The sequence below is a fragment of the Strigops habroptila genome, chromosome 12, assembly GCF_004027225.2.
Source record: "Strigops habroptila isolate Jane chromosome 12, bStrHab1.2.pri, whole genome shotgun sequence".
Taxonomy (NCBI): domain Eukaryota; kingdom Metazoa; phylum Chordata; class Aves; order Psittaciformes; family Psittacidae; genus Strigops; species Strigops habroptila.
Genome location: NC_044288.2, coordinates 14,451,295 through 14,473,153, shown reverse-complemented (window position 1 = coordinate 14,473,153; position 21,859 = coordinate 14,451,295). Strand labels below are relative to the sequence as shown.

Sequence of the window (21,859 nt, the reverse complement as noted above, 5' to 3'; positions counted from 1 at the left end):
AAAATTCAGTACTTCAAATCACATTTTCTTCTGATACATCAGCAAAGGTTAGTCAGGGCATTAGCATCTCCTTCCTTGTTATTCCAACAACAGTTGTGATAAATTCATTATTTTCATCATTGCTCCATTATAATCTAGTAACAGGTTCACAGTAATTTCAAAAGCCTTACCATGAGGCATTAGCAAACAAAATAAGAAACAATTAAAAATAAATTAATCTAAAATCCTACTTATGAGAATCATAGAATTATGAGGCATTACACAAACAAAATAAGTAACATGCACCAAGAAATTTATCTAACATCCAATTAAAAATCAGGACTTCAAGGTCAAAATAGAGGATTTTTTTTCACTTCAAAGCATATAATTGACTTTTCCTGCTGTGTGAGAGCAGATAGCAAGTCACAATGCTAATACAACAGAAACACTGGGCAGCCACAGAGGCCCACCACCCAGAGGCTGGTCCCAGCAGCAGCCCACTAAGCCCCCTCCTCTCATCCAGCCCCTCTCACCCTCTCCCGCATGTTTTCCTCTAGAAACCCAGGGATGTTTTCACACCAATCACTCACTTTTAGCAGGGCAGCTCCTTGGGAAGTTTCTCTGCAGGCTCCTGCTGCCTTCAAGGCTCAATGTTAAGAAACTCCTCTTGCCTGGCTGCAGGGAAGCACCATGACTGATATCTTCTCCCCACCAGGTAACCACAACCTCACCCCTGCTGCTTCCCATCCCCACTAAGCCCATTACCACCACGCTGAGGGGCAGCTGTGGCGAGAGGCGCTCAGCCCCTAATCACAAGCACCTTTTCACCTGGTCTGACCTGGGTCCCACCTACTCAAACCAGAGTGTTATAAGGAGAAAAGGCTAATTCTAAACAATAGGCACCTGCTGTGCCTGTCTGCTTTGGGTGTTCATGCTCTTTCCTTGCAGACATCACAGCAGATTACTATTTGTTCCCTAAGGCTTCTCAGACTTTGTGGCACCATCTATTACCTTGAGGCTGCTTTATTGTTTGCTGTTTTGGGGAGCGCTAAGCCCCACCCTCTTTTGAATGTCCCTCCATTAGATTGTAACCACTTTTAAATTAAAACCCTCATAGTTCTTCCGCTTTGAGCATGTGTTGAACTGTTCTTGCTGGAGAAATGTCTTTTCTCTGCAGCAATGGAACTTGTATTAATGCAAAACAGCATTTTCTGTAACAAATGCGTGGTAACCCTAACACATTTCTCTAGTACATCTCAATATCTAGGTCATAAACAGCATTAAGAAAAATGCTGCAGATCAGATTCCCATCTGCCATGCCCTGCAAGGGGAACTAATAGCATCACTTTATATGAGTAACTTGATCTCAGCATCCATTTTTACATTTCAGAACGTATGTCCGTGTTCAAAAACATATTAAAGCAAACATTGAACTCCACCCCTGTCAGTTATCTCCTGTCTCTGCCTTCCTGAAATGAGTCATTAACTGCATTTCATCTGTTCAGTTCCCAAACCCTCAAATTCAGCTGCAAAAATGGAACCCCTTTGATCTTAGATTGCAGCTAATTCATAATTGATAACCCAGTCTGGAAGGAAGGGAAAAAGCTTCGTCCCCATTAGTTGTTCCACTTAGTATGTTCTGGTGCTTCTATTAGGCAAAACCCAACTCTGAGGGTGTGACTGCCTTCCACAATGTGAGTCAATGGGGGAAGAGAAAAACTGGAATAAAACTGGATTGAATTATTCCAGCTGTAAATCTTTGTAATAGCATAGATGTCACCAGAGTGATATCCAACACTGAACAATCCTGTCTGTTTTCTGAGCTGCTGCTTTGTGGAATTCCCAAGGCACCTATTAATGACTTCAGAGGCTCCAGTGGAGAAGGACTCATTCTCCTTCACTCACTTTTTTTGGTCAAGTCATTAGGCTGCCTGCTGTAATGACCCTTTTTGGCCCAAGGCACTAAAAGCCTTGGAGTAATATATGAGCTGGTAAGTGAGTAAGCGAGAAGGAATAATTAACACAAGCCATTATGCTCTTTATTTTGTAGAAGAGAAACTTTCACTTCTATCTGAAGATGCTTGAATTATAAATGTTAGGAATATGAGCAAGAAAACAGTAATGTGCAGACGTCACTAGGCCAAAGCATGTTTTTCTCCAAGGAGACTGACAGAAGCAGGACTATGCAGCAGGGAACTCAGCTAAAAAGGCGCATACACCTACATCGCCTCATACGAATAACCAGCAATCAAAAATATGGATATGCCTGCACCTATGTTCAGTCACCCAGCAGGTTTTTGGGCTTAGAGAAGAATCATTTGACTCACATTTCTCTTAGACAAAACTGTACAACCACGCAGCAAACTCCGAGGAACCAGGGGGAAATTGAAGACTTCAGTTGCACAAGTGCTGCTCAAACAAGGACTGATTGTAAGCACAGGACATCCCACTGAAATCAGGTGGATCAGCTGTTCAGGACACTTCAGTTCCAGAATTCTCCAGAATTCACCCACATTAGCACAAAAACAAAGAACGTAGTTTGATTTTCTACTAGCTTTTGTCAAGTGACTGATGGGCTTTGTGCTTTAGGAAGGTGTCAGCTCCAGTCATCCAGCACCAGGACAAGGTCTCTTTTCTGGAGCCCATCACAGCTTTTCTTTTTCAGGTGCTTATAGGATCTCTGCTCTACCTGTCACTGGTTTTCTATAAACTTCATTCTCTTCCACACTTGTCCTCATCTGCCAAACTTGGTCAACAGATCCTGACGCTGCTGGGAAGTCTGGCAGATACACAGAGTGCAAAGGCATAAGTTTCTTCCTGTAGTAAACTGTGCTAAAGAAAAACACAAATATTTTGCATCAGAAATTTACATCCTCTCTTTCCTTTTCTGTTACATACAGTCAGTTCCCCATAGTGACAGAGTAAAGTCAACGGCTTAGAGCAAACAGAGGAAACATCTTTACACTGCATTTATTGCCAGAATATGTCAAAGCCATCACATAAACCTCCCTGCATTTTCTGGTACATTTTAAGGGCTAAGCCATTAACCTCTTACAAGGCCAAATGTGTAGAGTTCTCCAGACTTCCCTTGCTCTGTCCATACTTCCCTGCTGAAAACTATTTCAGTACCTGGAAATTGCAAAGTAGACTATGGCCTTTATAGACAGACAGATGCTACCTGTCCTCACAGCCATCCCCTCTTCCCTCTTTCCTCTTTGCCGCATGCTGCAGACCACCCACTCTTTCTTTTGCGCTCCTGCCATTCCCAATTCTGATTCCCACCCAAATTTCCCCTTATTTCTTAAGGGAAAAGCGCGCCCCAGCCTTACACAAGTTGATGAGAGCAGTACACTGTCAGCTTGCTTCCTTGGGAAGACCCTTCCCCACGCCCTAGGGAAGGTTTGGGAATCCCACGTTGAGGCCAGCAGGACTGGGACCATTGATCCAGGGCCAGTTCTTGACTTACATTTTGCACCTCCTGCTTTGCTGAATGTTCTCCTGTTGGATTTATTTTTCACAGACACGTGCCAAAAGAAAACCCCTGCACCTCACAGGTGTTTTGATAATTTATATTTAACTTCAGTTACTGCAAGTTTAATAAACAAGCACTTAGTAGAATACAGTAATTTCTTCTTAAGGCAGGCAGTTTTCAGGAATGAAATCACAATAATTACCTCTAAGAATATGTATGAATAACAAACATTCAGTCCTCCTGGTTTTGTTTTTTCATTCACTTGCATGGGAGCCTTCCCCACTATTTCCCTTGTCCTTTTTTTTCTTAGCAGAGACCTTGCTTCTAGTTGGACTGAAAATTCAGCTGGGTTCAAACCCAAATTCGTATGTAAAGAAGCTATACATGGCAACCAGCTCATCCTGGAATCCGTTAAAGAGGGATTGAAATGAGATTATTCCAAGACCTCTCCTGCATTCACAGGAAACCAGATTTACTGGCCCTGAAGACCAGCTTTCCCAGGCCAGGGAGATGCAGGTGATAACACTGAGTCCTCCTAGTTTTCCCTCTTGTCCACAAAGCAGAACCATGCGCATTTCTGAGCTCATTTCATACCTGAGAAATGGCTTGCCATGCACCGATAGCCTGTTATCCACTTCTACACTGAGAGCAATTGTACCTTAAGCACAGTGACGTGCCAACACTGCCTGTTTCTGCAGCCTCTTTCCTTCAGCCCTCCCTTGGGATGCTTTGCAGGCCCCCATGAAATTCAACTCAGCACTAAAGGGAAGCAATGGAAAATACGGTAGCCTGTACAAAACAAAAATGAACCAGTCACTAAAGGGCAACTACAATAAACATACCTCCAAGAGCCAGAAAGCAGGTTGAAAAGCAGCCTCAGCATCATGCTGCCACAGGGGGACTGACCACATCCCTACCACCGCCCCAGCAAGCACAGCCTCCTTCTCATGGGGCTCTAATGAAACTGGGGCTCACCACATAAGCAGCAGCATGCTGCCCAAAGGGCAGACCACAGTGCCAACTGCAGCCTGCTACCTCAGCTGCTTCTTCAGAAGAAGAAACCCCACTTTAAGAAGATAATGAATCGGTTGGGGGGGACATGCCATGGAACAGTTTAATGGCAAAGAACATGGGAGGAAGGACAATTCTGACTTTCTCAGCAGGGAAATGTAACACCTTTATAAGTCACAGGCACACACTTTGAGGCTGTGGCTGAATTTTTGAAGGGCAAGTCCTCCACCAAGACTTGCCTTGCTGGTTGCCCTCCAGGGACCTCATACAGCAGTCCCAAAAGAGGCCTTGAAGTCATCATCTCTGAACACACAGGCTGGGATGTGCCTCCTCTGAGATAACATGCCTTCCCAGGGAGGACATACATTTAAAACTCCAGGACTACAAACAGAGGCCAGGGTGAAGCAGTAGCATGTTCTCCTGTGTCAAGTAAAGTATGGCCTTTCAAGTTGCTCTTCAAAACAGAACATCTTCTTTTGGACCACAGAGGCATACACAGCTTCGGCTGCTGGTGAAAGGTCCGTGCTCAGAGAGGCTGTGATTACAGGCCAAACAAAACAGGATAGATTCATAGTGGTTTTGAGAGCATGTTTTACTGACTGTCACACACCTTTAAGTGTTGAAAGTCTGTTGATCCCAACAGGTTCAGGCCACTAAACAGAAGTCACAGGAGCCAAGGTGGTTTTCTTTGAAGCCTTGCTTCTAGTTACTCTCAAACTAAACGAGCTGAAGCTTGGCTCTCTGTAGATAAAGGTCTTATATTTTCACTATACCAAAAGAGCTCCCAGAGCACAGAGCAATTCCTCTGTGCCATGCAGATTCCTGTAAGTGTTAATCACTGTAAAGCACAGTGGGGTCTTTGGGTGAAAGGCACTAAAGTCAAGCCCCATTTTTACTTTACACACTCCACATCAAGGTAGTTTGTTTGTTTTCTTCCTAAGAGTGAACTGAATTGAACATTAGCATGGCTCAGTTCTGCAGTAGAAAGTTAGCTGATACAAACTAACAGAACTCTGACCCATATTCCTAATTCACACCTTCTTGCCAACCCAGGAACAGACGTTTGGTAGTGAAACACAACCAAGATAACTATAGTTAACTATAAAAGCCTTGTCTTCAACAAGGTTAAGGACTCATCAACTAACCTTCATTGTGATGTCCTCATTCCAAAACTAGAAGAGGAAATAGGCTCTTATTTCAGCATCCTGGAGTTTTTCCACTCTCCATATGAACTCAGAAACATTTTATAAGAGCCTGTGACTTCTGCCTTCTGCCAACTCATTTTCCCTGGTGGACTGGCATAGAAGCGTCCTGGGCAAATGCGAAAACCAACCCAACAAAAAACAGTGGCCATGTTTGGATCTAACCTAGTTTGGGAATCAGTGGGATGCAGGGGAATCTGAACTGGCTACCCAGTTCTGGCTGTGTGAAAAAAAAAATGGCTTCTTGTTAAGCTTATTTATGTACGGATCAAAGAAACAGACTTCCAAGTGCTTTCATTTAACTTTGATGCCAAACTTTGATGTCTTCACCATTTACAGTAATCATTTTAATGTGCATTTAATATTATAAGTACAAAATGCCACACATAAGACCAACTTCATTTGAAATACGCAGCATTTTTGCTATTTAAAAACTCTGCATTTTTAATTTGTTTCTTATCAGCAGAACACTTCTGGGGCAAAGAGAACATCAAGTTTAGAATGCCTTTCGGTTGACTTAAATTCACACTTTCTGTTTGTATTCAAAAGAGCTGGCTAATAGAAGGGTGCTGACACCTTTTCACACTCTTTCTCTGGCATGTGTTATATGCAAAGTAATGGTTACTTCTCAAATGTTTGGTGCTTTATTCCATGATGAGTACCCAAAAGATAGCATTTCCACACAGTTTAATCCACTTGGATCATTGCTCAAAAGCCCTGTGCCCAAGCTTTCAAGACTAAGATTTAGTTGATGATATATCAACCTTTTGCTTTAGATGCAAATATCTACCTATGTGTGCTTGAAAGCCCTGTCCCCTCCAAACAAAGTAGGGGAGCATTTCTCTCTAGCTCTGTATTTCTGCCAAGCTTTTTCCCAAGAACATAGAAAGCCAGAGATAAGAGTGAAGCTTTTAATCAAAAGGGGCCTGAATGATTTCTATTGCATTTAATAACCACTTCATCACTGTCACTAGATGAAAGTGCTGTATTGGATTCCATAGCTGACAACAGTGGTGAGGTAGAGGATACTCTTCAATTAGGAAGCGATACCTCTCTCCTTTTAAAACTGATGTAGGAGGACAGTATCTGAAGTTACCTTTTCACTGCTGAACACTCTGGCTAGCTTTAATCCAGGTAGCTCAGAGGCTGGTAGCAATCTAGTACCAAAAGGCTGGAGCTCAGTTCGTATTTATCATTTTATTTAGCAGAATTAAGGTCAGAGTGATGCCATGGTCATAATGGCCAGAAATCTTCCAAGATTCTGTTAAGAAGACAGTACTAGATGACTAAGGTAGCTGAGAATCATTTCCAGTAGGCATCTGCTAGCCAGAAACTGAGTTAACTTAGTACTTAGGATTCACTAAACAGAGATGACCCCTGGGCTTCCAAAACCAAAAGTAGCTTTTTAAGTTGAGAGTCCTGCCATGCTACTCCTGTTCAGAGCACAGCTAACCTTCAGCTCACTGAATCAAGAACATACCTTCAAGCAGGAAGGATCACCCCTCTGTTCCTGACATACCCACATATATTGCCAAACATTTTCTTTCTTTGTGTTTGTGTATATACACTTACAGCCCTAGACTTCCCCATGGTCCTGACTACTCTGAGAACTTAATGTACACACAAACTGTTTATGTTCCTCACTTGAAGCTACTGGAATCAACCCGGACCATCTGTGCAAACAAGCCAGCAGAAGGTCACCACCCACATACACAAAGTCCTTACTGAGCATCTCACGAGGAGCTTGAAACACTCTGGAAGCATTAATTCTTCCATCACTTTGGTTTACAGGAAGCAGTTGAACAGCTCAGAAAGGGGTCAGCAGATGCAAGCTCCGAGACTATCCCTGCTACAGCTACCACAGAGACAAACAAGATCTACAAATAAAGTGTGGAAAAGGAGGGAACTTAGAGGAGGAACATAATTACACAGCCGAGTCCCATGTTAGCACTGCATTCTTACAGAAAGAAACCATTTATGACGTTATCCAAGAGGACAGAGTACAGGGCAGAAAGTTTTCCTCTCGAGGGCAGCTGAAGGAGGAAAGCATTGAGAAGCAATCATTAGTAAAATAATTGGCTGCCTGCTTTGCACAGTTGCCACAAAATGTTTACGCTGTCAGTGCCATGAATGTGTTGGCTTGCCAAAGGCACAGCTGTGCCAAGGAACTGCCTGCTGCTGGGGCTGCAGTGGCATTTCACCTTGTAGGTACATGATGCACTCCTGGGTCATCACCCCTATTCCCCTGCTATCCCAGGAACCAGAATGGGAAAATTTATTATTAGGCTCCATCTGAAACCAGGAATTTTGGCTGCCATAATTGCTATCAGAAACAAGTAAAATATCCAAAACTTACCTTTGAGAAACAAAGACACTATGCTGTCTGATAAAGCATGTGAATTAAGTGTGTTTTGAAAAAGCAGGAATAAGTTGGAAGCTTCCATGTCAGAGAATAAGAAAAAGACCTGTAGTTTTTCATTGCTGTAGATAGAAAGAAACATTGATGTCTTACATTCAGGGACAATGGTACTGAGTTTGTTGTACTGTGCTGGAGTGGGGTAGAAGTGTCATTTCATGGAAGCATTTTTGTTTGCTTTCCTCCCCTCATTCTCCAACTAACTTTAACAACGCACACCTTGAAGAATGAAGGATGTCTTTGCTTCGTACCCAGGAGGATGGACACTGAAAAGAGCTCTGAAGAGACCCGAAAGTGGTTAACTGAGCCCAGGCGGTCACTGCAAAAATGACAAGAAGTCTCACTTATCAAGTGAGAAATCATATTAAAGAAGGGCATGGTCTAGGAAGGAAAAACATGCACGACACAGTAACTTATTCGTATATTCCGTGTGTAAAGAAAGCTTCCAAGAGCACAATCCTGAAAGATGCTGCAGGCTCCCTGCAAGTTACTGCTGCTCCCAGTTCTGGTGGGGTTGAGCATACTCAGCACACTGCAGGATTTAATTCTGATGCCTAACTGATCCAACAGCCAAACTGTTAAATTAATAAAAGCCCTGCATGCTAGATCAGGACGTGATTAGATTGCCTGTGCTGTGGAGAGATTATCAAGTGAATAAATCTAGCAAGTGATAGATAAAACAAATACCTATTAAAAATACAAATCTCTCAACACTAGGAAGAGAAATGCAATCCCAGCACAGAGTTTGAAAGCCTTCAAAAAGCCAGGCATATCCAGCATCAGAACAGATGGAGATGAAAACAATAATTGCTTTTCAAGCATCCATCCCCACAGAAGTAGTGAGCACAGCCCCCCTAAAGAGACAGATAATAAGAGCAAAAGAAAAATGAAGAGCATCTTTGAAACACTTAGGATTTGATGAGCATAGGTGGGAATCTCAGCTTTGAAATGTGACGTACTAGAGACAAACCCAGACATTTCTAGCTACTTAGCCAACAGTTTAGTTGCTACTGCCTTGATCCTGGGCAGAAATTTTCACTGACTTTTTGTAGGTAAGAGAGGTTTAACTGCACCAGACTTCTGACCCTTATCTTGGCTCCAGTCAGCCCGAGGTAAGTCCAAGTTTCACATCATTTTGCGCCTTCTCTTCACTGACTTTGGAAATCACCTTCCCCTTACAGGCATTAGAGTTCCAATTGATTCACACTCAAGATTTCTCCAGATATGACTCTTGTCATTTTACATTTACTTAAGGTCCTGGGCACTTCAGTAAATGTAAGTAAACTCAGGATGAAATTTAGCAACAGTGCTATTGAGGAGGTTGCCACCACCCGTAGGGCTCTTGGGTGGTTTCCCCAATTCACGTGGACAGGGCAAAAAGCTAAAGGTCTGTCAGTTATGATACAGTACATTGGCAAAAGGCATTTAGCTGATGGAAGGAAAGCTACCACAGGGCAGATGTCCCACCTCCGTTCTGCACCACAGTGGGGTTCGGCTCCATCCCCTTTCTGGTGAAAACTTAACTGTTTTTACTGATGTGCAGCTCTGTGAAGAATTTTCCAGTACATTTTGCTGTACTGGAATGATTCAGGGAATGCAAACTCCAGAAGAGAGAGGGCAGCAGGATGAGACCCATTATTAATGATTTAATCAGCCATTTGTGGGTGTTTCTGGGTTGGTGCCAACTCCACCTTCAGAGTTTTAGGACACACACTGTGTGAGGGGAAGTAGGGCTTCTGTGCGCTCTCTCAAGCTGTTCCACTACACCTGATTTATAGCATGACACCCCTTGTTCTAGCCCATAACCTTGAGCTTGTAAACTATACAGGGGAAAATTTACTGAGTTCATCTTGAGGCACTACTGGGCACTATTTTAAGTGGGAAAAAAGAGGGCAAGTAATCAGGGGCAGCTCAAAGAGCTGGTTTTGAACATCAATCCTTTTATGGCCCAGTGCAGTGCACCTCATGGTCCACTCTGTTTTCATTTAATTAAGGTTTTAATTTACATGACCAGCATAGAGTAAGGGCCCATGTTTGTCTTGCTCTGCAGGAGATAATCAATAGGAGAAGTGCAGACACATTGCACTGCTTGTTAGCTGAATACCCTGATGGAGTTTACCACAATAGCATGTACAAATGCCCTTACTCCACTCTTAGCTAGCCTGAGAGTTTGATTAATAACAGAAGCCAGAAAACTGTTTTGCAACTGTTCTATTAGGAAAGACAATTATCATACACATAGCAGAACAATTTCCTAGTGGTAAAGGAGTCCTTATTAGTGTACACAGGAAAGCAACAAGAGCTGGAACACAACTGCCACAGGTACTTACTGCAGTTCTGATGAGCAGCCTATAAAAAGGACCTTTTTTTGCATGAACATCAGGCTGAATATGAGCCAACATGCTCTCATCACAGTTATAGCAAACTGCATATTTGGCTCCACTAAAAGCATGGCCAGACAACCAAGGGAAGTTATCTCCCTCTCATCAGTGCTGCTGAAGCTGTACCTGGAACACTGAGTCTGGTTTTAAGGTTCCCCATTGCAACAGAGACAGGGAAACTGGAGAGAGCACAGGACAAGGGCTAGAGAACAAGATTTATGAGATGTTGAAGCTGGGCTGGTTCATCCTGCCGGAAAGGTCATTAGCAGGGTGATCTGAGAGCAACAGGAGAGTTACAATGGGATAGTCAACCACTTGGCAGTAGCACCCAGCAAGAGAATGAAGGACAAGGACAACAGGGCTTGGGAGGTTCAGGCTGGGCTTTGAAGGAAGTTCTCACAGGGCAAGTAGCATAACACTAGTACAGGCTGCCAGAGAGGTGGCTGGATTCCAATAGTGTTAAGACAGAGACACAGGTGACTTGATTGCAGTGTTGATAATGGTCCCAACTCCAGGCTAATTTAAAATAAAGGTATCATATGAACACAAATATGGTTTAAGCCTCCGTTTCATTATTTTTGGAGGGAAAAAAAGGGGAGTGAATCTAGGTTCATGTATGAAAAATTCATTTTACCACACAAAACTCCTGCACAATACACAGAAGTAGCACCCACAGAGGCAGTAGTTATTCAGGTGCTCTGCCCCAAACCTTTATTTTTAAGAATGCTCTGTTCAAGTGAATCACACAGACTTTCAGCTTCATTTCCTCAACTAATATCTGAGGTCGATGCCTAATTTGCCCAATATAATGTTACGCTCTCCTTGGCTCGTTCTCTTCAATGGCAGTCTGCCCTCTGTGTTAGCATATAACTTCCCTGAAACAAAAAGCGTTAATGTTATAGAGCAAATACAAAATTATCTCTGCATTTGCTGACTACTCCCAAGAGATACCTTGTTCCTTACCTCAGCCTAGTACTCAAAAGTCAGTTCCTGAAACTCTTCTCTGGAGTTATTTTCCCTAGGTAAGGCTCCAGCAAACAGTAACTTGTGTGATTATTACTGCTATTACAGTCTCTTATTTTGTTTGTTTAGTAACTATTTTAAATGACATGGCTGAAGTGCAGCTGGACAGATGTCAGTCAGCAATAACTGCTTGTTATTTGAAAAGCTTGAACTACAGTCCTTCAACAGGACTGTAGCTCATATGGTGAAGAATGTCACACTTTGTTCCTACGGTTCAGTGAGGGTATTAGGAGTAACCTTCTTTCTATTTAAAGGAGAATTTTGTTTGCAAATGACTTTCCAGCATCCCACAGTGAATTTTCATAGGGACTGGCAGAAAGCAAACAGTGATTCCTATTGTTCCTCCACTCCAGTGCCTGAAGGATTGCCCAAGCAACTCCGCAATGCGGTGGCAGTGCTGTTCCACACCTCCCGTTTGCGCAAACAGGAGCAATGGGAAGATTTGTGCTGTGTGACCTTGGTCTAGACAAGTTCATGCCAGATACAGTGCCACAGCTGAAGCACTGGGCAGAAGATGCCTGTCTGTGCCCAGGTACCACTCAAGCCCTAATGCAGTCCACCTTACACCAGCAGTTTCCAGTACAGACCTGAACAGGATTAGACGTTCCTACTGTCCAGTCACTATCACATCTTCCTTGTTTGTGAAGAGGCTGATGACCACTTTATAACTATATTCACGAGTCTTTCTTTACCTTTGGTGAACTACCCCCCCCCCCAGTAACTGCCTTGGAGTTTTAAAAAGGAAGAAAAAAAAAAATAATCAAAACATCCAAAAAGCCATCAGGCTGACAAAAGTACTTCAGCTTTCTCGCTGGGTACTTTAAAATGCTTGTGAAAACCTGCTGTTGGGCTTGTTAGGTTTTCCTCAATTAAATCTCACATTGCTGAGCACAGCTCACAGTGCTGCTCTCTTCAGATTTCCCTGAAGCCTTGCTACACCTTCACGCATACTTGCTCCTTCTCCAGCTTCTGACATCAGCACATACACACACAAGTAGTGAGTTTACAGTGCCCCCAGACGTCACTCATAAAATCAGCACCAGGTAGAGGTGCCACTCTCCCTCCCTTCTGGAGATGGCTCATTGAAGAATGTTCTTTTATTGGAGGTCACAGTAATAAATTATCATCTGCTGAAGACTTGTTGCAGTTAGCATGGAACTTCCTGTCTGAATCCATATCAAATACTTAACTGAAGTGTACATGTACCACTTGGCAAGAAAGCACAGTAGAATCAAAACCCCCAAATTTTATTTATATATACAGCCTGACAGTACAAAGTTTTATCTCTAGATCTTACTGAATTTTATAAAGGTTCAGACAGATTTCTATACCAACGTTCTGATGCTTCTATCACAGAAATCACTTCAGACACCAGTGACAGGCAGGAATAAGCCAGTTGCAGCCCCTCATCTCACCAAGTCTCCTGTCTTCGTGTGTTACTGACATGACCGTGGAGCTTCCTTAGCCAGCACTGTAAGGATCCACGATGGGTTATGCAACTTTAAGAAGGCAGAAAGGCGTACTAAGGAGTAAAAAGAATGTTGAAAAGCATGTCATAAGAGTCTTCCCACTTAGTGTTTTGAGAAGGAAAACAAGAATAACAAGCAAGAACCTTGTTTTTTGACTGGAAGTTTTTAAAAGCCAGGTCTATTTAAAGCAGTGTCAGGGCCACTTGCTGCATAATAAACAAGCTGGAAAAGACAACAGTGATGTTCTTGCTTCTCTCCCCATCTGCAGATTCATAACTAGAGCAATGATACCTATGCAGATTCATAACTAGAGCAAAGATAACCTTGTCTGGAGGTCCAGAAGGGATCAATGCAAAATCTACAGCATGCAGGAGAAACAGGCACTGGAATGAAATATCTAGAAGCCAGATATTACTTGCTTGGATGACAAGTGCTTATTAAGCTTGGCTTATTTTGCAATTCCTTAGTCTTCTCCCAGATCACTGACTCCAAAAAAAAAAGATTAAGTCATTTAAGTTTGCTACAACTTGTAAGAGATTCAGTATGACAAAAGAGTTTAACAGCAGCTGGCAGAGCAAAGCAGAGCTGTTTATCACAGCACAACAGAAACAGTTCTTCAATCCCCCATCAGGGACTGCAGAGATAGAGTTTTATCAGGAACATACCTTTCAGACAAAAGTTACTAAATCGGAGCTTTAAAGCAGGTAATGTGTCTGGAAATGCTCTGCAGAAAAGCAGACTGCAAATAAGCACCCATTAACAATACCAAGCTATGCATGTACTGCTTGTGCAACTTCACAATCACTCTGTAACATCATGAGACTCTTTGTCTGGTAGCCAAAAGAAACAGCTGTATACCAGCTTCATTAAGACAACAAAGATGATTTGTCTCCTTACACAAACTGTCCCTTTGTCACCATTCAAGTACTGATCGAAGAAAACACCTGTAGGAAAAGCTACCGCTAGTTGGTGCAGTAAAGAGACCCAAATGAGGTAAGCAATTTATCTCACATTCTAATGTTCCCAGAATGGAAAAGTAAGGTCTAAATATCAGACATTGCCATAAACAAGCAACTACTCATTCTTTTTATGCTGATGTTTTTATCCTGATGATCTCTGGCCATCCGAGTTGAAAATGTGACTGGGTGAAAGGAGATTCCCCCTCTATTGATCTCAGACATTTTCCTCTTCAAAGGAGTGATGATAAAAATGAGATTGTTTTCAGAGATCTGATTTGTATATGCAACAAGCCATTCCGTATTAAATCCATGAAGCATCTTACTTGCCTCAACATTACAAAAGCAATTTGTTTCCAAACAGAGCAGAACCATTAGTTCTTTTCTCCATACTGTGCCTGTTGCCCACACCAAGCTTCCAGAGAACAACCTGAACCCCATGCACATATCAGACTGTTAATGCCATGGTCAGAATCAAGAAGAGAGTTTCAATATGCTCGAAGTTTTCACTGCCACTTCCCTCTCTGCCAAACTAAACATTGCCACCTACCGACTGACAAAACCTGAACTTTAAATGGGTTTTTATTCCCCACTCCCAGACACAATGCCCAAGATGCACAGCAGAGACTGTAAAGAAAAAGCATGACAGCCCAGATAAAGAAACCATAAAGTGATGCCTGGTAATCTCAACTATTATTGTTACTTGTTTTGTTCCACTGTTGTAGTACTTTAAGATGCCAAATTTTAGCAATTTTAGTGTAAGTCTTGATCTTGCAACATGACCGTGGAGCACATATTTTTACAATAAAACACCTAACCATACATAACCAAGACAGCTGCATGAATGTGAGGACAACCACAGCTCCTGCCAAGCTTTATAACAGCACCGTATACTCTAGATCTGACAGTCCAGGGTAGAGCTTCAATGCTGTGGCCCAAATAACTCAGAAAAAGTAACATCTGTTGCTGCTTTTCTAAGACTTTTCCATATTTATGGTCTGGCAAATAAGAAAAAAGCCTATGACCATTCTTGCATCCTCCAGCTCCAGCAGCACCAAAGCTATAACTAAACCATTCTTTTAATTATTCTTTTACATAATTACATTATCAAACAAGAAATACCCATATAGTCACAAAAGTTTGTCACAGTGTATTAACAAGGGTTCTACTGCGTAGCTGCTGCACATATTCTTTTGCTTGGTCAAACCCAGTCTTTGGGGGCTCTGGAGGAGGAGGGGGACCTTCCACCAGCTTCACAAAGTAATGGCACCTGACGATTTTCATGATGCCAAACATGCCTTTGCCGTGGTAACGAATCCGCTTCACATAGCGGCCTCTGCCCGTCGTCGACTCGGCTGAAGGAAAAAGGCAGGAGGGGGAGAGAGAAGTGTTCAGTGAATCAACTACTACACACCTGCAATGAAACACTGTCTTGCCAGTGTATTTTTCATGGCTGCATATGAAAAGTTAATTCTACTCAGGATTCTCTCCTCCATCTTTCTTCTACTACAGTCAGGAGATTACTGCTATAGAAGAACCCGTGAGTTGAATTAACACTCTTCAGGAACATCAAAAATGTGAGTTTAGAAAGCATGCATGCAAAGATGAATGTGTAGTAAAGGAAAAATCCAAAGGAAGCCACACTGAGCACTGTCTAGGTTCTGAAGGTGGTATTAATTCCGCTCCTTTCCAGCAGTTTGTCTCATGAATTCCTGTAGAAGTCTTACAGGCTTCACTTCCCTCCCTTCTCCCTTTATTGCATTCATCACGGGTATTTTCATTATCTACACATCCAGTCCTGCACTAGCAGATAAACCTTCTCATGGCAGAGGCCTGGAAGGCTCCAAAGAATTCTAATCAAATCTGCTCTCCAATCCAGGTTACTCGAAGCTTATGAGGTCAGCTTAATACCATTTATAACATATTTGGAAAGATGGGATTTTTTTTCCTTTGGGACTAAAACCACCTACAAGTAAACATTTCTCTAACATTTTTTAGACAGTGCTGCAGTTATTACAAACTTATCCTGCAGTCATCTAGAGCAAAACCTTTTTGTTAAGAAATCTACTGTCAATAATCATTTACTTTTAGGCTGTTTCAAACAGAAGTTTAGATTCTGATCCTGCAAATCTAATAGCACTAAGCCATGGGCAAAGCATCCAGCATCTGCATCCACTGGCAACAATAAAAAGTAGTAACTGTTTGCTTCTTGTCGTCTAGTCTTTCATGATCATGTCAATCATCTTCCTCTTCAGGGCTTTCTGTTCACATAGAGAGCAGAAATTCAACTCTCGGATGAATATATCTTACAAACAATGCATCCAGGCCTCAGAAGAACACCAGCCAGACACCAACTATAACAAAGAGATGGTTGAAGGCTCAGCCACCACAGTAACTTCAGTTCTGCTGCAAGTCAGAAGCACATGCCTTTCATGTTTTGGCAAAGCCACGTTTACTAGAAACTATCCTCTATTCACTTAGTTGATTTAAAGCAACAAAACCTTACTTGAAAGAAAAGGGGACAAAAAGTACCTATATGTAGATTTGATTTGAATTCCACGTTGTGCTTTTTTACTGCCAATTCCTGCGCTTCTAAGAGAACCTGGAACAAAAGGAAAACAAATGGAAATGCTGAGCAGGAGTTCAAGTAATGCTATTTCTTATCTCTAGATAACATGGAACAAATTGCGAGCCTGTAGAATACTTTTTCTGTAACTGACTTCTTAGAGATCTAAATTGTTAAAAGACAAACATCTTTCACAGAAATCTGTTCTTTGCATATAGACTGAAAAAGGTGCAGGACAATTTTATTACATTTTTGGGGAGGAAAGAGAGTGGAAAAGATGGTTCCCACCAGCATGTGCCAGCCTTCCATCCACGGACCTTTGTCTAATTACACATCCAACTAGAAACAAATTCCACGATGGCCAAAATGATCTTAGGCCATTCAGTATTTTCAGCTAATACCGGATCCTACTTGGTCATCATGATGCCAGAAATCAATGCTTTGGCCAAGAAAATGAGTAATTTGAGACTCCTAGCAACTACAGCGTATGAAAAGCTTTCATTCCCTTACAGAACCTCCCCTGATGATATCCTTCGTCTCTCACAATTTTAAGAACCAAAGCACATACATGTAGGAGCTATTAGTGCAAGGATTCTGCACTGTTTACCATGAACTTAACACCAAGCATTGTTACAGAGGTACCCAGTGTAATTTATTATCATTACAAGTTAAATCATCAGCACAAGGGACCTCGGCATATTCCTAAGTCCCAACATTACACGACTACTGCAAAAGCATTGTTTGAATGTACTCCCAATGGGCTTAATACAAACAGAAAAACACAGAAATAGAAACATCTCCAAACTTCTGGTGATGGGTATTGATTTCAAAGTTTTCTTGAAACCAGGAGTGTTCAAGAACCCTCCTGCATACCTCTTTGATCACCTTTGCTCCCTTTTTATCATTGAATTCCAACTGAGCCAGAGCCTGATCAATGGACATCCCTTTTATCTGCAATCAAAGTGTTAAAGTTAGCTTCTGTAATTACAAACAATTCCCTTCTCTTATTCAGAAGACAGTATTTAAATCCTTTTGCCATTATAAAAAGCAAATAAAAAGATTTTAGTTTCCTTAATTACCATTTCTTCAAGGTCATGCCTTACACACAGAACTTCTGAGCTAAATATTCAATAACTCTTGATAAGACATTATTTTTTTCTTTAAAGAGAAAACCAGTCCATTACTCTCCTTCAAAGCTCCCCTTCCAGCTACTACTAGGCAGAAGCAAACACAAAAATGCTTCCACAGCGCATGATCTGCAACTGATCCTGGGTACACATTTGAGAGCGTAGTAGGATAAAGCATCTAAACCAAACCACACACAACCGCTCGCCTGCACAGTTCTTCCTCAGGACTCTATTACAAAGATGCTGATTAGATTGTGCCTGAACGAGGTTGTTAAGGCAAATATAGCACTTAAATTTGGTGTTGTAACAAATACAGTACACAGCAGTTTTTGCTTACCAGTTTTGCCAGGTACCACATCTTATCTTTGCTGTATTTTATCTCCCTCCGACAGTGATATATCTCCTAGGTGCAAAAAACAAATGTGAGAGGATCAGTAATTTTGCTGTGAAAATAAGAATGGAGCATCTGCATCTTACACTATGTTCTTACTAAGAATAGAATAATATGACTTCTCCTAGTATACCATGAACACCCCAAATGAGGCATACTTTTGAAGCTGAAAGCATTAGAAAAAAAAGAAGTAGCTAGATAATCACAAGCTGTTTTTCCATCATCTCCTCATTTCCTTCTCCCCACATTTTGAAGCAGTCTAGGACTGACATGCCCATTCAGTCTTAAAAATACTACTCTGCTGTCAAGTGAACTTACTGGAACAGCAACTAAACAGTATTACCAGAGGGAACTTCATTAGCTCTTCGAAGCAAAGAGGGTTTCAAGCCTGATTGGCATGAAGAGCAGTCTCCAAAGACGCAGTTAACATTATTACTGTACTAACAGGGATCACAACTAGCTAGTGTAATTTAACATCAATACATTTGGAAGAGGTGGCATTCCTTATGAACAGGTAAAAATCTGATCTAATAACAGAGTTGGTTGATAACTGCATTTTCACATACATTGCATTAGTCAGCACAGTATTTCTATGTCCTAGGCCATAACATTGACAGAAGTGATAAATGCTCATGGCCCACAAAAACACATGTCCAAAAAAAGCCCTATTCTTTTAAGATGCAAATATTTTACTTTGCTGCCTAGCAGAGGCCACAGCACATTAATTCCCAATGAAGAACAATTACAAAAATGCAATTTCAAAATATCAGTTCTTGAGAGTGAGGAAATAGCAAAGAATTAACTTAAAATTCTCCTGGGTTTGCTGTAGAGAAAGCAGCACTGGTTAGTCCCTTCCGTGACTGAACACAGAACACTCAGTTTTCAAGCACAACTTAAGAGGCTTGTTTCTCTTAACATTTAACTGTACTTCCCAGTTTAAAATTATCAGTAAGAGGGGACAGGGAGAAACAGGTATAAGCCTGCTGTCATCAAAACCCAACCTATTATGTCTGCATTGAAAAATCTGACCAGGTTACATATGGCAACTTTACCAAAAGTTGTCTTGAACAGCAGCAGTAAGACCCTACACTGAGCAGACGGGTAACAAAAGGATGCTTAGATTCGTTGCTTCAGTTTATGGCTTAGTAAAACACAAGTTATTGTGCACCAGACTGAAGAAACAACCCCACTGAGAGTGTATATATAAGACAGTTTCCTAAGAAAAAGCCCTCAATAATACACATCTGACTGACACGTCCCTCCCCACAGAACTTTAGAACCTCAGTCCACATTGAATGTTTTGAGCAATGGCTGTGACAGAAAACAACGTCTGAAGAGCTTCATCAAAGGGGAGACTACAGCAACAGGCAATGCATTATATATTCTCTGAAGTCTGATTACACAGAGAAATTAAGAAGTGAAAAGAGCCCATACTCTATTGTACCCACATCAAAGGCACCACTAGGTCCACTGCTCGAGGAAAGTTACATTTATATCTTTGTGCACAGAAGCAACAATACAGTGATGTTCTTCTGTGGTTACTTACTGTTACTACAAACAGTGTATAATGATACATCCTTGGTAACTTCTACCCCTTGTAGTTCAGACGAGTGGAGACTCAGCCATTTACATCACATACTTGCAACTTGAAGCTCCAATACCATTTTGAAATGTGAAACGTTCAAACTGATGTTAACTTTTACAATGGAGGTATGCCAAACTGACCAAAATCTTAAATAACAGATGAATAAACTATCAAACCAGTGCTTTGTGGAGTCACTCAGAGACAGTGACAATCTAATCAGAAACTGCCGAACAGAAAGAGGTAAGGAAATTCCCTGGGGCATCCTTACAGCTGGTCTGCGAGGTTCTCCAGGCAGTTGTGGAGGGTAAACAATCCTGTTCTTTTTCTCCCACTTTCCAATTTGCTGCAGAGCTGTGCATGATGTGTGGACGCCTGACAGAGGAAGAAGGCTACTGGCTGCTAGCCACCTGCAAGACAAGACCACAGTGTTTGCTGCTGAACATCAGAGTTCTTTGTCCCTGCCCAGTTTACCTGGAAACTTGTGAACTTACCTGTCCTGACAAAGAGAACTGACACATTTGAGTACTCACAAAATAAAACTGTTCCAGTCCTCTATAGTTTACACTGAAAGGACATTTTAATTTAATAAGGAGCCTTGGGCTTCCTAAAGCAACCCATGAACCAAAAGTGACAGTGTCGTAGCATGAGGTTCCACATTCAGTGTCCCAGGACTGTCATACAAAAACACAGTCACCTCTTTGTTCTTATGGAGGGTTTATTCCTCCCAAAAAAACATTTACATCTTTCCAAGACTATCCAGTATTCATTTAACTTTTACCTACAGCATTTTTGGAAGTAAACAGTTCCAGTTTTTCAACTGTGAACTGAGTATCTACAAAGTAATATAAGTTTATAAACCTTCTGAAATTTGAAAGGAAAGATAATCTAAACTGCTTTCCAAATGCAACCACATCAATATAAGACAGTGATAGCAAAAACCTCCAGTTTTCAGTCGCTCACCTCAGATTCAGAAGAAAAACCAAGCTCTGTTTTGCCCTCTGCTGCCCAGATAAAGCAGTACAGGGCAGCCCCTCCTAACTACAAGAAACAGACAAGTTTGAGACCAGATATTGTGAATTCGACTAAGGTTTGAACAGCTTTGTGTACATATTGATCAGTTTCAGAAGGGCATTGTACACCTCAAAGATTTCACATCTTATCAGTAGGGGGTACCATAATATACAAACTTAAATATCATAGAATATTTTTGCAGGTATTTATCAAAAGCAGTTTATTTGCTGAGGACTTAAAAACTTCACTCATTCAGACAACAATTTACCATCACCAGACATATTATCATCCATTAAAGCATTTGACAAGGACACGAATATCATTTTGCAGTTTAACAACTTAAACAGTAATGAACTTCCCGGTATTAGCAGAGCACATTAATACCTTTAACAAACTAAGGAATCTTCCACTCCCTCCACCTTAAAGTAATCCAACCTCATATGAGCACAACTCTATCGTAACTTTAGGAGAAGAAAGAGGACACAAACACTTGTAAGCAAAAGAAAATGGTGGCAAGCAACAAATAAAAGTACATTAGAGATGGCTAAATAACGGGAACAGGAAAGAAAGAAGCTTTCTAGAAAGCGTCACGCATAAGCAGCAAGTGGGAGACACACAGGCTAGAAAAACTGAGTAAAACAAACAATTAGCGTGAAACTGTTCAAGTGCAAGGCAGCAAAGCAAAGCACAGAAAACATATGCTTATTTCTTCTTCCTTCAGTGACACAGTGACTCCAATCAGTGACTCCTCAGGCTCTAGCAAAGACCAAAGCTCTGCACTTGGAGAACCCACACCAGCCTTTCTGCTGAAGCCAGGGATAACGCCAGCAGGGACAGTGCTCCCCCAGCACCACTCTGCCACTCCTCCACACTGAGTGAAAAGACCAACAACTACAGAAAACCAACGAGTAGGGAGAGCGCCGAGAGGAGCAACAGACACTTCGTTACTGCGACCCGCCCCAGCCACCACACCATGCCACAAGGAAAGAGAAAGACACCACAGGGGCACGGAGCGGCCTATTCCCCACAGCTCCAGGACCCCGGCAGAGCCACACTCACCTCTCCGGCCGCGCCCAACCGAGCAGACCGCGCACCCAGGCGCTACCTATAAGGGAGCAGCAAAATGAGCAAGGAACGAGCAGGTAAAACCCTTCCTGACACCATCGCTCTGCCCCGTCCCCTCACGCTTACCTACTCCTGCCGCCATCATCGCGGCCTCGCTTCACGGCAGTCGCGCGCGCGCGCGCGGCGGGGTGCGCTGTTTTGCGAC

At 42.1% G+C, this 21,859-nt stretch overlaps 1 protein-coding gene across 3 annotated transcripts; it reads right to left on the bottom strand.

The window, feature by feature from the left end:
- Positions 1-1,413: 1,413 nt before the first annotated feature.
- On the bottom strand, positions 1,414-21,840 carry MRPL22 (mitochondrial ribosomal protein L22). 3 transcript variants are annotated; one of them, XM_030504328.1, is made up of 8 exons: positions 21,781-21,840; positions 21,649-21,694; positions 19,847-19,985; positions 17,940-18,005; positions 17,349-17,426; positions 16,442-16,511; positions 15,032-15,264; positions 1,414-5,284 (listed from the first exon to the last, which is right to left on the bottom strand). In XM_030504328.1, the coding sequence occupies exons 1-7, from the start codon at positions 21,797-21,799 to the stop codon at positions 15,053-15,055; spliced, it is 630 nt and encodes a 209-aa protein (XP_030360188.1). In that variant the 5' UTR covers positions 21,800-21,840; the 3' UTR covers positions 1,414-5,284; positions 15,032-15,052. The 3 variants fall into 3 exon arrangements, with proteins under 3 accessions (XP_030360188.1, XP_030360187.1, XP_030360190.1); XM_030504327.1 differs by lacking the exon at positions 1,414-5,284 and having other exon boundaries at positions 12,711-15,264; XM_030504330.1 differs by lacking the exons at positions 1,414-5,284; positions 21,649-21,694 and having other exon boundaries at positions 12,711-15,264; positions 21,781-21,813.
- Between the last annotated feature and the right edge of the window lie 19 nt (positions 21,841-21,859).